Source organism: Nannobrachium achirus (assembly GCF_963921795.1).
Source record: "Nannobrachium achirus genome assembly, chromosome: 4".
Classification (NCBI taxonomy): domain Eukaryota; kingdom Metazoa; phylum Chordata; class Actinopteri; order Myctophiformes; family Myctophidae; genus Nannobrachium; species Nannobrachium achirus.
In genome coordinates, this window is record NC_137813.1 from 39,914,610 (window position 1) to 39,930,712 (window position 16,103).

A 16,103-nucleotide genomic window follows, 5' to 3' on the forward strand; every position below is an offset into this window, starting at 1 on the left:
TTTATGCAGCAAATGAAATCATCTGTGATTGTATGCTGCAACAAAACATGTCCCCAGATGTTTAATAATGCAGTGTCATGTTTTCTGCCAACCCTCCCACTGTTGGCCTGGGGAGCGTGCCTCCACATGGAGTCACCAGCCACTTCGTTACACCTGACAGCAAGAGGTTTCACTGGGAGAGCGTAACGTGTGCAGAGGTGCACGCTATCTCTCCCAGATACCCTTCCCGCGGAACAGGCACCCAATCCCGACTGCTAGTGCAAGACATGACATGCAAGCAAGACATGACACGACTTTGCCAGTTTACACACACCAAATGTGCCAATTGGATTTGTTGGCACACATGCCTGGCCAATATGGAGGCACCTATGCCAGGAATTTAACCCAGGTCTCTACAGTGTTGGCTGAGTGTTTACCTCTACTAGCAGTGGGGCCTTGAGGATGACTATGTCTTGGAGAAAGACTGGTTGGATTGCCCTGGAACCGTCTCCCCAGACAATGGCCAGTACTGATTTTGGTGACACCATTGCCTTTCCTCTAGTGTCATCCTCAGGCCAATGGTTTAATGGTACTTTATTTTCTCCGCCAGCCTAATGGCATGGCTAAGACTATGTTTTCATCCCTATCCGTCCGTGTGTGTGTGTGTGTGTGTGTGTGTGTGTGTGTGTGTGTGTGTGTGTGTGTGTGTGTGTGTGTGTGTGTGTGTGTGTCTGTCCGTTATTCTATCTGCGCACAGCTAATCTCTGGCCCATTGGCCAAATCGGTGTGAAACTGTGCACGCACACTCCCTGGAGGCCAGAGCAGAACCTTTGCCGCAACTTGGCCTGTATAGCACCACTGAATCTGATCTTTGCAGAACACACTTTTTTGCTACTACTATCCAAACCTCACCCACATTGGTACACCATATCTTTGTAGTCATCTGATCAAGACAGATCTGTCCGATCTTTCATATTCCACCCTGATTGGCTAAAGCACTTTGTGTTAATCCTAAAGTAGCATACCTACACCCTAACCAAATAAGGATCTTTCCATATGTTTTTTTTTTGAGCGGTGCAAACCGCTCCTATATTTCACTTTTGGTTTATTTAGCTAAAACATATTAGCACAGGACGATTCTTTCATTCTTCATCGATTGGCTAGTTGATTAACTAAACATTAGAATTGACCAATCAGAAACCGTACCCATGACGACATGTGTTAGCCAAACAGAACAGACCAATCAAATGCTGTGTTGTTCATGACAATTTAGATCTGTCTTAGCCAATCAAAATCCCGCTGTGTCCATGACGTGTTGTGCGTAACGGCCAGGTTGTTTGTCTGACCTCCTGTCTGTTTTCCCTCTTGTCTCCCTCTTGCTTTATAACCCTGGACTTCAAACCAAACTTCAAGCTGGTGTTGGCTGGGTGTATCCTGGGATCCAAGACAGCGACCACACTACATTACACTTGCAGGTTATGGTCGCTGTTTCAGATCTCAGGCTACACCTAGCCAATACTAGCCCAAAATACAGGCAAAGTCAGAGGGCAAAATCTATTCTCTTCAGTTGCGCTCCCTCTTTAGTGTGTCCCTGTCTTGTAAGTGACAAAATATACATCTTCACACCTTATATATCTGACCACGAGCTCTGGTCTGACGTAACACACAAACATGACTGGTTGCAATGAAGATTTGCGCAGGCTGTCTTCCCTCTCTATACAGTTCATACTACACAGCTAACAACCATGATGCTTTATTACTTATAACGATAACAAAAACTAGAGAAGAGAAATAGATATGTTTTCAACATATATATATTCATTATCAAAACAATAACCCCTAACTCCTTTTCTAAATGTTTGTCTTTTTTCCATTACAGTATTAATAATGGTCATACATATATGAAAATCTATATTTCTTTTTTCATTAGACTATTAATTAATGATAATAATACATATATGAAAATCGCCTTTGCACCGCTCACTTCGCACAGGTGCGATTTTTATTTTTTAATTGTCTGCTAGTGACAAATATACAAATATACATGGTTATGATCAATTCTGGGAAGCAGCAAGTGGACTCCTTTGTTCCCAGGCCAGAATAAAGTACAGTTGTCTGTAGGGAATAACTCATGAATGGTGATATGTAAAAAGCGAGTGATTCACTGCAGCATATTTCCCGCACACTGAATTATTGGTGGCTACTTGCTACAACCGAAGCAATGCATGGCACTGAGTGTTGCTGAAGAGACATGCTGTTTAGTCTGCAGTAAATCTCTCAGCCAGCAAGACTGTTGCCTGGCCTCCTCACCTCTTTGGCAGGTGTCCATAGGGGTGCTGCCGCATCGCCAGCTAATGTAGATGGATCCGTAAAGCTTAGTGTTCCTCCTCCTCCACGCCTTCTGTCAGACCCTTCTCCATCCATCTTTATTGTGAAACTCTCAAAAGGCCACTGTACTTTGTCTGCTGAAAATGTGGGCGGCCAATGTAGATCAATGGAGACTTTATCAATCATGATGTTTTTGGCCGCCGAAATGCTTTTAGACCACATGCACTATATTGATCCCGTGTTGAATTATTCATGGGAGTTTTTCTAAATTGGATTATTTATTTTGCAGTGACAGAACGGTCACACCTGGGGTTCCCCCTGGCCTAGCGGTCCAGGCGCATACCACATAGACCCGATGCCGACAACCTTTGCTGCATTCCCTGTTTCCTGTCTACCTTACTGTACTATCAATAAAGGCAGAAAAGCCCATATCGGGTTTAGCCACTTTCAACGTGGTATTCTATTTTGGGCATCTCGTTATAGGTGAAAATGTTTTAACTGCTAATTTATGTTTGGAAATAGCAGATCTATAAGCTCAAAAATCACAGGGCAACATGTTATTTGTGAAAATCTGTGAAATTATGAAGAAGTGGTTAAACTGAAACCTGTTCCATGGTTCTTGTGTGTCTCGTCTGTGTCTTCCAGCCAGTTCACTTAGCCCAGGCCTCCTTCCAGGTAGAAGGGTTTGGGCACACCTTCATGTTGGATCTGGAGCTAAACCAGTGAGTATATGATATACTATACTAGTCCTTGCCCGTTCGAACATACAGTATGTGCTCAGTATTATGTGCAGTTTGGGTTATGGGGTGTACAAGTATATGAGGGATTGAATGTAGGAGTCAGTGATGTCAGTCAGTTTATATAAGACAGACATCGGACAGACAGACATTCGTCGTTTATTTAGTAGGATATCGTCGTTGTCAGGTGGAAACCATGTATGTCCAAAACCGTTCTTTTGTATTTATCATCTAAAAAATTAACTAAACTAGTGAAAACAGACGATCTGCTGTTTTCACTAGTTTTGTGCGATGGTCTTGTATGATGAAGCAGGGCTTTGCTTTACCAAAAACTTACACATTTGAAACTTGGAGATACGAGGTTTCTGCCTGACAGTGATGAAATGTTACAACACAACTTGCATCAGTATGTATTTTCAATCATTCAGCCCTGTCGGCATTAGCATTTCCTCAACTGCCTTCATTAGTAATTAAATGCATTTTTAGCACCTCGTGTTATGTTACATGACAGGATGTGCAGAGGAATACCAATGTGCGCTTGCACACTCACAGCACTGACCGGTAAAGAGGTTGTTAGTGTGTAGACTCTTACCCAGAGGAGAATGACTTTAGAGAGTGGCCTGGACTATTGTGACTTTATTATTCAGGAGATTCCTTGGCTTAAATGTTGCCCTTATTACTACCATTGCTGAAACACGATCACACCACACTCATCATTCATGGAGGTGATCAGCTATGATATAATTCATATAATGTGCACTAATTAATTTCTGTTTTTTTTTATATATATTTGGAGGGAGAGATGGAGGGGGAGGGAGAGAAATAATGTCACTGTTATACCCCATTCTCTTGAGTATTTAATGTTAATGGGAAAATGGAATGCCTCTCTTTTCAGCCATCTCCTGTCCTCAGAATATGTGGAACGGCACTTTAATGAAGACAGGAAACCCACACAGTCTATGGTAAGTATATCTGTGTAGGTGTGGAAGTGTGCAGACTTAATTTTGAGCAAATGGTTGATAGTGTGATTATATGTGACATTGTGTGTACTGTATGTCCATGTGTTTTCCCATGGTATCAAATACTGATATCCTGTGACATCCAACAACATCACTTCACACTGGTGTGATTTCTTTATTATCAGTCAGGTAGAAAGGTTACTTTTGGTTCGGGTGTACTGGTTGAACTGAACTGAACATAGCCTTACCGTGTCAAAGAATATTTTGTTCTGTATTCAATGTACAAAACTCTGGATGTACATCAGCAATGTATAGACCTACGTGCTTGGCACAAGTGACTCATGGAGTTTAAGAACCGATGTTAAACGTACGTAATCCTATTCTCTACTCATGTGATGAAGACCCCCTGGCCTGTTAAATAAATAGAGCCATATATAATCACCCTATCTACAGTTATCATGGTGAAAGTTGTTCTTCCCAATTTAAAATACCAGAAGTGTCTAATGTTTACCAAAGCTGTGACAGCTTGGTAGAATTATGATGCTCGGCGGTAAAAAACTTGGTTGTATATGTCACACATCACTTTCACAACTAACCAGTACTCTAAATTATCTTTTGTTTGGTTGAATGACAGAATTCGGATGTTATTATAGGTCAAGTCATAGGCCCTCAAATGTAGAAAATTTACAGACAGCAAGTTGATCTCCAAATCAACATTTTAATTGCTCCTGATGTTTTATTATTGCTATTAGTCTATCATATTTTCCAGTTTTATATCTAACCACTTAATCCCTCAAAAAGGCTCTGTACTTATTGGACTGATCTTTATGAGCGGTGCTTTGTGTGTATGTCTGTCCGTGTGTCTGACCCGCAAAGCTTCACGGGACATTTTGAGCATGTATATAAAGGCACCGCTCACTTCACACTAGGTGTGATTTTCCCTCTGCACCAAACCTATTCTTATTTACAAGTGTGTGTGTGACCTTGTAAAACTGCTATTTTCAGCAAATGTTCCCCCCTGAAAAATAGGGATGCTAGGGTTCGAGTGGAAAGTGCTTTGTGCTCTTTATGTGAGACGTTATGTGTGTGAAGTTGCTAGGTACACCAAAGACTTGTTCTTGCCTGTCTGTCTTTCCTGTTGCCTTTCTCAGATGGGTATGAAATGAATGAATGTCTGCAGTGTAAAACCACAACTGTGAGCACAGAGATGAAAATAACGGATGAAAGCCTTGACGTTGTGATGTAGACCGGAGGAAGAGAGGATAGACCAGAGGAATGTCACTGCATTCTGATAGCCAGGAGGGGAGAGTGCTGCTCTTTCTTTTATTTCACTGTACAAATGTACAAATATGTGAAACTATCTCCCCCCCCTCCAAGCCCCACACTCCTGGTATGCCGTGCCCCCACCCACTCTTGTTCCCATCTCTCCCTCAGCCACCCCGACCAATCATGAGGCTGTTTCCATAGCAACGTGTCCGCTCAGTGGTGTCATTAAGTTCTTGGCAGAGAAGAGAATGAAAGAAGAGTGCGAAGGAGGGAATAGGAGGAGAGATGGAATAAGGGAGGAGAGAAAACCGGACTAAATGCCAATTGATACCAAGGCGGGATGGGCTCTGGCGTCAGAATTAGTCATTTATGTGTATGTGAGTGTGTGCTTTTGTGTCTACTGTGTGTAGACAGATGGTTTGTTCCAAAAAGCAGTAGGGAGGAGTGGAGGCCTGTACCCAGATCAGATTGTCACTCAGCTGGGACCTGGCATCACTTCAAGCTCTGGCACTACTGGTCATGATATGGAACCTTCAACTCACCACTTATGTCGGGCTAGTCCCAGTTGTCCTACGCCCAGTTGTCCTACGTCCCAGTTGTCCTACTGTGTCCCAGTTGTCCTACTGTAGCCTGGCTGTATGGGCTAGTCTGCGAACAGACTGTAAAGCAAGCGATCTTCATCCCATTCATGCGTTTATCGTGCGCTTGCCCAGGCCGTAAATATAACGATTGCATTCACCACGGCTTCGTAACTCGCGCGGCGCTCCGCCGGCCGCGCGGCCCTGGCCCGCTCTTCGCGGGCGCGAAGAGCAGGACCAAGGTCCGCTGGCCTTCGCGCCGCTTGCAATGTCGTGGACAATAATTACAGCAGTAGGACGCCGAATTTTCGGCGAGAGCTGTACACTACTTGAGTAGCTGTACGAATGCTGAGGTGGGGGTAGGCTACATGTATCTACTGGCTACAGTAGGACAACTGGGACACAGTAGGACAACTGGGACGCAGAACAACTGGGCGTAGGACAACTGGGATTTTCCCCTTATGTCACTGTTTCTGACAACATCAAATTGTCTGACAACACAGAGTTTTGCGTTCATTCAAAAGGCTGTGCTTGGCTGTGCTTGTACTGGGAACTGAATTCCGTCTTACTAAATATTATATATTTTATGTAATGTAGCTCCAAATTCATACAGTACCTGTATGGGCATGCCCATATGAACTTTTAACATATACTATAAGTAAGCCATTCACCATGAGAGGGAGTGGGTTGTTGGCTGATTTACCACTGTTTCAGGGTTGTGGCACGAGGCAAAGCCGAGTGCCAAACCCACACAAAAAGTGGTAGAATGTTCAGTTCTCCGCTGCTCCCTTGGTCACCTCCAACCGCCTTTGAGATCACATCACCCCTGTCCTTCATAGCTTCTACTTGTTATATTGGAGATTTCTATAATATATGTAACTTTGTGATATTTGGATAGCCTTATGAAGGCTATATATAGCATGGTTTAAGAAGTGTGACACAGTCTAGTTAGGCTATTTGATCCATGTCAGGCCTTGAACTATACTGAGATCATTGCAGCATGATGACACAATCTTTCAGCAGTACACTGACCATTGAATGGAGAGGTCAGAATAGGTCAAGACTGTACAGACAGACAAGGACATGGAAAGAAGAGACTGGAAGAGGCTCGAAGTTGAGCCTTGTGATTGGAGGATTAGGAGTTCAATAGCAGAGTCAACTCATAAGTAAACACCCAATCTGGCTAGCCATCGTCAAAGAAAAGGTCCTTAGAAGTCTGTTCTCGAGAGACTAGTAAACACCAAACCACTGCCTTAATGTGAAATTCAGATGGACGCCATGAGAGCCTGAGAGTATACAGTATATTCAAGAAAGACAGGAGCTCTGGAGAGGATATTGCACCCGTCCAGGGACATCGCTTTGCATGGCTCATTGTAATGAAAATAATTAGAATACATTCTGTCGAGGTGCCAACTTGCTCCTTGTGCACTCGTGGCCATGTATGGCCTACTTGTGCTCCAGCAGAGCGCGCCTTGTTATTTATATCAGGCTGCAAGAATGCTGGTCCCTCATTGGCTGTTGATGGTGACATCACCAGGAATGCTGGTCCCTGATTGACTACAGGTCTAAACACAGACAGATATGCGACAAATATGCAACAGATACGCCACTGAACGCAGTACTTGCGAACTCTGATGGCTGCAAGTAATAAAGAACATTTAATATCATAACATCTTCACGTCTGTCTTCATACTTTGGGAAACCTCAACAGTTACACTTCCCACGCCCACACACCAGACAGACCAGACACATAGGGGAAAGGTGGGAAAACAGCCAGCCCATAACACTGGCCCCCAGTTAAATATAGGACTGGCTTTAAAATACTATACTCACAACCTAAAAAAGTCATAAATAACCTGACCCCTCGGCTCCCTACCTCACTAAGCCATACCACTACCCAATGCCTCAGGTCTGTGGACACAACCACACTAAAGACCACTAGGACAGGACCTTTTCAACTCCCTTCCCAACCATGTCCAACAGGCAGCCATCCTGCCATTGTTAAAACAGGTCCAAAAACGACAAACTGTAAGAGGGTGGGTTAATGGAATAGAGATGAATGCCACAATAGTGTAATAGTTATTAAATTGCTGTTTTAGCAACCTAAATTGCAAGGTCACGATTGCATACTCAGAAGCTGCAGCATCCTCTATAGAAACAGGGTGTATGTTTGGAAACATCAGACAAACTGCATTGTCAGTGTGCATAAATCCGTGAGAAGCTTTAAAAAATTCAGAGTTCATGAAAGTATTGCATTACTTGATATTCTAACTAATATTATTACCTAAGGTAATTAGTTTTATTACTTTGTTACTCTTTCTAATCAAGGCTACCACTGGGGTCGTCAAGGTTTTGCCTTTGAGTGGTCGGTCGGGAAAGAACATATCAGTGTTCCTTACATTATCTACTCAATGTACTTTGCCTCTGTGCTGCCTCTAATGTTTGTTCCACATTGTATTTCGCCTGGGAAGGGCTATTTCAAGCCTTCTTACTCACACTGTTACTCCACCATGTTTCACTCTCATTACAAATTACTCCGACTGCAGGGGCACCTCAAGTGTTGATTTATTTAAGAGCTCCCCTTTGCAGGATACACCTCTATTGTCAGTGGGCAGATGTAGAACGTAGCTTCGTGGACCACAACTAGGTCACAAACTACACCATGAGCATCATAGTGGAACGAGGAAGATTTGATGTGTGTACAGAGGCAGTGAGAGTATTTTCCTCAGCATCGCTGAAACATCAGGGTACCAAATGAAGTGCAAGAACCCACCTTTAAACCCAGTCACGTAGAAACCTGCGTATTGGTGTTGTGTTGTGTGCAGGGTGTGCAGAGTGTAACGTTGGTGTGCTGTGCTTTTCATTCGCAGGGAGGGGAACACTGCTACTACCAGGGGAGGCTGAGAGACTTACCAGACTCCTGGGCAGCTCTATCCACCTGCCATGGCCTATGGTGAGTCCCTCTATCATTACTTGCGCAAGCAGAGCGAGCAAGTACAAACAAACAAAAACTAATTTTACTCTTATGTACCTGTACAAAAGACGTAACAATAAAGTACAACCTTGAACTTGAACCTTGAAGTACTGCGATCGGCTGGGTATGTACCGTATGTATGTACTGTATGTATGTCGGTGTCCTCTCTTGTTTAAGACCGTAGCCCAATCAGGGACCAGCATCTCTGGCAATGAGGGACCAGTATTCCTGGTGATGCCAGTGGTGATGTCATTGGTCATAATATATCTGTTTTCTTTGGAAGCTGTGATGCCGGTGATATGGCCTACTTGTGCGTTTCTAGTTACACACTGTACTGTACTGTACTGTACTATAAGTGTTTTTTTCGGTGATTAGTTTGATTTGTATTTTATTGGACATCATACAGGAAAAAACACATTTCATGTTAATCGGAGAAACGTCAAGGATAGAAACACAAGAGAGTTGTGCAACTTATTTCCATTGTGGTCCTTGTTCTGAGACAAAATACATACTGTACAGTAATGAATAAGAAGCTCTAGAGCTACACTGCCTACAGCAGGGGTCTTCAACAGGGGTCCGGGACCCCTAGGGGGTCCTCAGAGTTACTACAGGAGGTCCTCCAAATCTTTGTGTGATAGAAACTTTTGTTCTCCTTTTTTATATTAAAGATTTGAACCCTAGAGTCCATATTCTGAGAACTTTAGCCAAAAATAGCCGATCTACAAGCTCACAACGCCTCGTGCTGCGAGGCGTTGTGAGCGAGCTTGTAGATGGAATCTATGAAAAGGTTGTGGGGATCCCTGCTTCATCTCTCTCTCAACTAAGGGGTCCTTGGCCTGAAAATGTTGAAGACCCCTGGCCTACAGCATAAATACATAAAGGTTAGGGTTAGGGTTTGCAGTGTCAGCGTCACAAATTGCCTATTGTGTCAACAGTTTTCTGTGCAGCTCTTACCACTCTGCTCTCATTGTTAACCTGCCTTTCTTTATTTGATTAACCCTCCCTCTCCTCTCTCACTGTCTTTCTATTGCTCTCTATTGTTGCTGATCCTCAGTGGCATGTTCTCTGATGGCTTCTTCTCCTATGGGATTGAGCCTGTACTCAATAGGACTAATCAGGTGAGTGGTTGTCTCTGAAAGGCACTGTAGGGCAGAGTTTATTGGCGGTAGGAGAGCAATATTTTTGTTCTAATGATTAGGGTAATGCACAGGGTAATGCATATCACCACTGTTGGGTGGGAACTTTGTACGTCCAAAACCTTTTTTATTATTATTTTAAAACACGAAAAGTTATACCTAAAGATAATATTTCATATATATTTTTTCGTTAAAAGGTTAAAGCACTATATTCTGTTAGTAATCAGAGTGTTTGTTCAGTAACAGCTATTTAATAAATAGAAAATACATTTTCAGATAGGTGACAAACTTTCAGCCAATCAAGAGAAAGTACCCAGTTATCAGCTTCATTTGATAGTATTCCAGTTCACATTTTGTCTGCTCATTTCTTTGTGTCATCACTTTCAATTTCACTTGTTTAATCTTCATCCTGACTGAGTTCTCTATCCTGATTGGATAAAAGTGGCATCCCGACCTGGAATGCATTCTGTTTAATAAAAAGCTGGAGAGACATGGAGACTCCTGTTACTGAACAGGCACTGACTAGTCTATAGCAATGGGTACTAGCAGAGCTATTTAACAGTTATTTTAACCAAAGAAAATCACTTACCCTACCTTTAAATATTTGAAACTTGGAGATACAAGGTTTCTGCCCAACAGCGACGATATAGATGTTGATTGTCTTGTTATTTGTGCTCTGCCCTAGGATGATGGTGCTCACTTGATCCGCCGGATGCCTGACGTTAGATTGTCCCCCAGCTGCCCTGGTACATTTGTGAAACTACAACATTAACAGTGTTATTCCACATTACAACTCTGTACTGAGACCTTGTATTTTAACAATTCAAATTAAAGGGATATTCCACTTTCAAATAAACTCTGCCTTGCATGGGTCTGCCTCCCCAGGCTCAGGGCCTCTCCACATACACACCCATTGTAACTTCAAACTCCATTTTAACCATGATAGATTCATTAAAAACACCCATTATTTTTTCTGGTGACTCTTACTACACTCCTAATACGTGAACAGGCCATGTTTTTTCGATAACATTTTTCATTTATTTTTAATAATTTTGTTTTGTATTTAATTTTTCTCATTTTCCCAAAGAATTATTAAAAATACATGAAAAAGGTTATTGAGAAAACACGGCCTGCTCGCGTATTAGGAGGGTAGTATGAGTCACCAGAAAAAATAATGGGTGTTTTTAATGAATCTATCATGGTTAAAATGAAGTTTGAATTTACAATGGGTGTGTATGTGGAGAGGGCCTGAGCCTGGGGGGGCAGATAACATCAAATATCTAAATATTGAATGAAGTAAATTAAAAATCAAACCTCGGTTCGAATTGAAGCGGTGGACAGATAAAACTTCTATTCTGAATGTATTTGGAGAGCTGGTATGACAGTTGGTATAATAGGTTTAAAAAATAAAATAGATTAAAACACATACATTAAAATAAGAATTTGTAATTAAATAAATACATAAATAAATATAAAGTGTTTAAATAAGACAGATAAACCCTGAAGGCCAAATTATCATGTGAAGCTTGACCAATCCTCAAAGTATCCATTCATCTGACCGGGAGGGACACCGCACACATATTCTAGATGTACAGGACATATAAAGCCTATTCATTCTGAACTGAAATGACCATATATGGATATGGACATGGGACACACATTTTGCTTTTTGAAAAAGCCTATTCATTCTGGACTGATATTTTACACGTACGGGACAGGAAAAACCTGTTCATTCTGGCCTGGAGTGACCATATATGGACATAAGGTAACGGACATTCTGTTTTTGAAAAACCCTGTTCATTCTGGACTGAGATCACCATATATGGTAATTAAACGGACATTCTGTTTTTGAAAAAGCCTGTTCATTCTGGACTGAAATGACCATATATGGGCGTGATACACACAAAGCCATTCATTGGAAGCGGTTTCCACCGCTTCAAAAACTGTTCAGGGTGTTCATAAAAGCCTGATTAGATGATAAAGTGACCAAAAGTTTTTTTGAAAGTGGAATATCCCTTTAACTGCTTTGCTGTCTTTGCCTGCCATCAGACTGGAAGACTATGGGAGTCCACCACACAAATTCATTAATATGATGCCTTTTCCTCTCTGTGTTCTTGTGTGTCCAGACTGTACAGAGGATGGCCAGTCGGATAGTTATAGAGCAGGTGATGTCGATGATGACAGACCAGACCAAATGATGGAGCATCAGGCCTCGGGAGTGCTGAGGCGGTCCAAGAGACACGCCCGCAGGCCCTCGGTCCAGACCGAGACCAAATACATTGAGCTGATGGTGGTCAATGACTATGACATGGTGAGTTAAACCTCCTTTTGTGCATCTCGACAGTTTGTTTGTGTGAGTGAGTGTCACACACATGAACTTGCAGCGCCGTATGTTCTGTCAGGCATGTGAGTGTGTTCCTTCTCTTGTGTCCATCTCAAGTTTGTGCAGCTGCGTCGCTCCAGCAGCCAGACCAAGAACTTTGCCAAAGCGGTGGTCAACATGGCAGACGCGGTAAGACACATATCCAAGTGCACGTTTCCACAGTTCATTGAGGGCTCGCTTAAAGGCGACCAGTATGTTATACCAAATCTTTATATGTCAAGTTTATTCTCTGCAAAAAGATTACCGACAGTACAAAGGCAGGGCCCTTGGCCAGTGAGGAGCAGCATTACTGGTGACATCATCACCAACAAGTGCGAACTGATAAAAATAACAACAACACGTTGGCTCGAGACCAACCAGTATGTTATGCTATACTTTACGGGGCGTAGGAAGTCGGAGTGAAGTCAGGGCTCTAACCCCCCGGCTCGCCGGGGACGTCGAGCGGCGTGTCAGCATCAACACTGGCAATGCTCCCTTTTTAATCAATGAAGGGTGCTCCACTGCCGACTTTGACGTCGGACGCCCAAATTCGCCCCAGTTCATTCTTTGATGCCGGCACGACGCCGTCTTTTTGGTGGAGCCCTGGCCTATGCTGTGTGCTATGGGGAGCAGGGGGTGGGCCATGGAGCGGGTGCACAGATCGGTGATCCAATAGGATCCACCGGCCATTTAAAGCGGTGAATGAATCCACCCCTCTAGACCAAATCAGCCTGTTAGGGCAGGCTAGTGTACTATTTTGTATAAGGCTCATTCATACTTTGCTCTTATGTCCCTAAGTCTGTAGTACGAGACTAACGTCACACAAGACTAACTTCATAGAAAGTACGTAGAGATCGACATCACCACAGCTGATGTCACAGACAGAACGGCCCATAAGAGGAGATATGCACGTGCGTTGTGTTTGATACACGCGAAGTGCGATTTTATTTTAATATAAATAGTAATACAGAATTCAGTTCCCAGTGGATTCCACAAGGCCACTAAACTGCTCCACAAGGCTAGTTCACAAGGTGCAAGCTGGTATAAAAGGACTGTTGTTTCTTGTTTTGGATGACGTTAGCTTGACATTAACATTGAAAGTGTTTGCCTGTAGAGCGGCAATGAAATACAGTGAATCCTGTGTTATTTAAGAGAGTTGTTGATGTGTAAATTTCACCACACTGATGCACTAATTGAAATGGTACCTGCACAAATTACCATTGTCAGGATTGCATGGCAACAGTTTGTGTTGTATGTGACATCAAACCAGAGCACTTGCCAGCATATATAAGGTGTTCTCTTTCATGGAAGAATAGTATGTCCAAAGGCCCCAGTGATTAAATGGGGAAGAAAAACGACAGGTCTTCAAGCCCTAAGAGAACCTTGGACTCCTTCAGATCGCTGTCCATGGATAGCAGCAGCTTTGACGATGAAGTGAATGAACCAGCGGCCATTCAAATTGCCAGCAAGAGAAAAGGAGATGGAAGTGATGAATCAAGATCTTACCAATGCTTGAACTCAGCCAGGAGAAGTAAAGATAGATCTGATGACATACAGGAAAGAGAACCACATATGTAAACAATGTGTTAAGACTTTTGGTAAGTCAGGTAATCTGAAGACACACCAGTGCACCCACACAAAACCTTTCCTTTGTAAGCAGTGTGGCAAGAGTTTCAGTCAGAGAGGTCATCTGAAGGTACACCAGCGTACCCACACTGGAGAAAAACCTTTCCTTTGTAAACAGTGTGACAAGAGTTTCAGTGTGATAAGTAATCTGAAGACACACCAGCGTACCCACACTGGAGAAAAACCTTTCCTTTGTAAGTAGTGTGACAAGAGTTTCAGTGTGATAAGTAATCTGAAGACACACCAGCATATCCACACTGGAGATAAACTTTTCCTTTGTAAGCAGTGTGACAAGAGTTTCAGTGAGATGGGTAATCTGAAGACACACCAGCGTATCCACACTGGAGAGAAACCTTTCAAATGTAAACAGTGTGAGAAGAGTTTCAGTCAGTTAAGCGCTTTGAAGATACACCAGCTTAGCCACACTGGAGAAAAACCTTTTCTTTGTAAGCAGTGTGACAAGAGTTTCAGTGTCATATGTCATCTGAAGAGACACCAGCGTATCCACACTGGAGAAAAACCTTTCTGCTGTAAACATTGTGGCAAGAGTTTCAGTCAGTTAGGTCATCTGAAGACACACCAGTCCGTCCACACTGCAGAGATGTTTCCACTGGTAAACAGTGTGGCAAGTGTTCCAGCCAGTTACAACGCTTGAACAGCCATGAAGTGGCGAAGCTACACTATGCACACATCTATGTTTCCTGAGTCTGGTTATGGCTTTATTTTGTGTCTCCTTTTATTCCTTTTGAAATGATAGAGGATAAAGGAAGTGAAAAGAACACTGATTCTCATTGTCGGGCCTGGGGACCAACTGCCATACAAATGGACTGTTAAAGGTCTGTGACTCAGAGTTCGATCTTCACTGAGGATTTTACTATCTGGATTGGGATTCCAGTGATTATCAACCTTTTTTAGCTGTGCTAATCGCACCTATGTCTGGCTTTGTCTACATTTGGAAATGTATGGGAGTTGTTACTGTATGGCTGGATGTCATGAAATCAATGTAATCTTAGCAAATCACAAGAATCATTAATTATGTATATATATAATATCAGTTTAGAGCACAGAGGTGTGTGTGTGTGTGTGTGTGTGTGTGTGTGTGTGTGTGTGTGTGTGTGTGTGTGTGTGTGTGTGTGTGTGCGTGCGTGCGCGCGCCTGTGTGTCTGTGTTTGTGTGTGTCTGTGTCCAGCTGATGCTCATTGATGCTCGTTAATGTTACATGCATCAAAACAATTATGCTTATCCACTGATAATTTAAGAAGAAATTATTAATTAACAGAATATTTTATTTAAAAAAATGGTATGACCCTCTCCTTGGACTAAAATTAGAAAGGCATGACCCTCCCCTATTTTTCTCCGACCTGGCCCTTAGCCAATGAGGAGCAGCGTTCTTGGTGACATCACCACCAACAAGTGCGACCTGATATAAATAGCAACAACACGTGGGCTCGAGACCAGTATGTTATATCTGTATTATACCAAAACGTTATAGACCAAGGTTATTCTCCTCAAAGGAATTACCGACTGTACAAAGGCAGGGCCCTTAGTCAATAAGGAGCAGCCAAAGGGTAGATCTTTGTGCCCATACATGGTGTTCCATGCGAGCCCCCACTGTTTCATAGGAACAGTATTTCTAGTTGAAAAGAGATTTTATATACATGTATATAGCATATCATGCATGATCAGTGTGTCTCATGTCCATAATGGAATGCATTGATTACAGTGAGGAGCTCATAAAAAAAAGCCAACTGTTGGGTATTTTTGGAATGCAGATCTATAAAGAGCAGCTGAACACAAGGATCGTGCTGGTCGCCATGGAGACCTGGTCGTCGGAGAACCTGATGCCAGTGGTGGTGGACCCTTTGACGACACTGCAGAACTTCATGAAATACAGAAAGGACAGCATCAAGGACCAGAGTGACGCTGTCCACCTATTCTCGTAAGAGACCCGCAACTTCCCAAATCTAACCACATTGATTGAAATCTAACCACAATGTTTTTTTTTCAATGGAATTAAGCACAGGGTTTCGGGTTTTATCCCCCGTTCACGCATTGTTCATCAAACAATAAAGTCGATTTCAACTCAACTTTTTACTGAGTCGAGTCGACTTGCAAAGATCACAAGTCGTTAATGCCCTACTTTGACCTAAGGGAGAAA

At 42.7% G+C, this 16,103-nt stretch overlaps 1 protein-coding gene across 1 annotated transcript in view; it reads left to right on the top strand.

The window, feature by feature from the left end:
• The window catches only part of LOC308283251 (disintegrin and metalloproteinase domain-containing protein 11-like), a gene marked incomplete at its 3' end in the record, with an annotated part of 30,125 nt that overhangs the window by 2,282 nt on the left and 11,740 nt on the right, over positions 1 to 16,103 (top strand). Inside the window, exons 3-10 of the mRNA XM_080723640.1 lie at positions 2,953 to 3,029; positions 3,940 to 4,006; positions 8,718 to 8,800; positions 9,876 to 9,939; positions 10,643 to 10,703; positions 12,084 to 12,268; positions 12,398 to 12,469; positions 15,718 to 15,884. Coding sequence (XP_080579766.1) covers positions 2,953 to 3,029; positions 3,940 to 4,006; positions 8,718 to 8,800; positions 9,876 to 9,939; positions 10,643 to 10,703; positions 12,084 to 12,268; positions 12,398 to 12,469; positions 15,718 to 15,884 — 776 coding nt within the window. The remainder of the gene's footprint in view (positions 1 to 2,952; positions 3,030 to 3,939; positions 4,007 to 8,717; positions 8,801 to 9,875; positions 9,940 to 10,642; positions 10,704 to 12,083; positions 12,269 to 12,397; positions 12,470 to 15,717; positions 15,885 to 16,103) is intronic.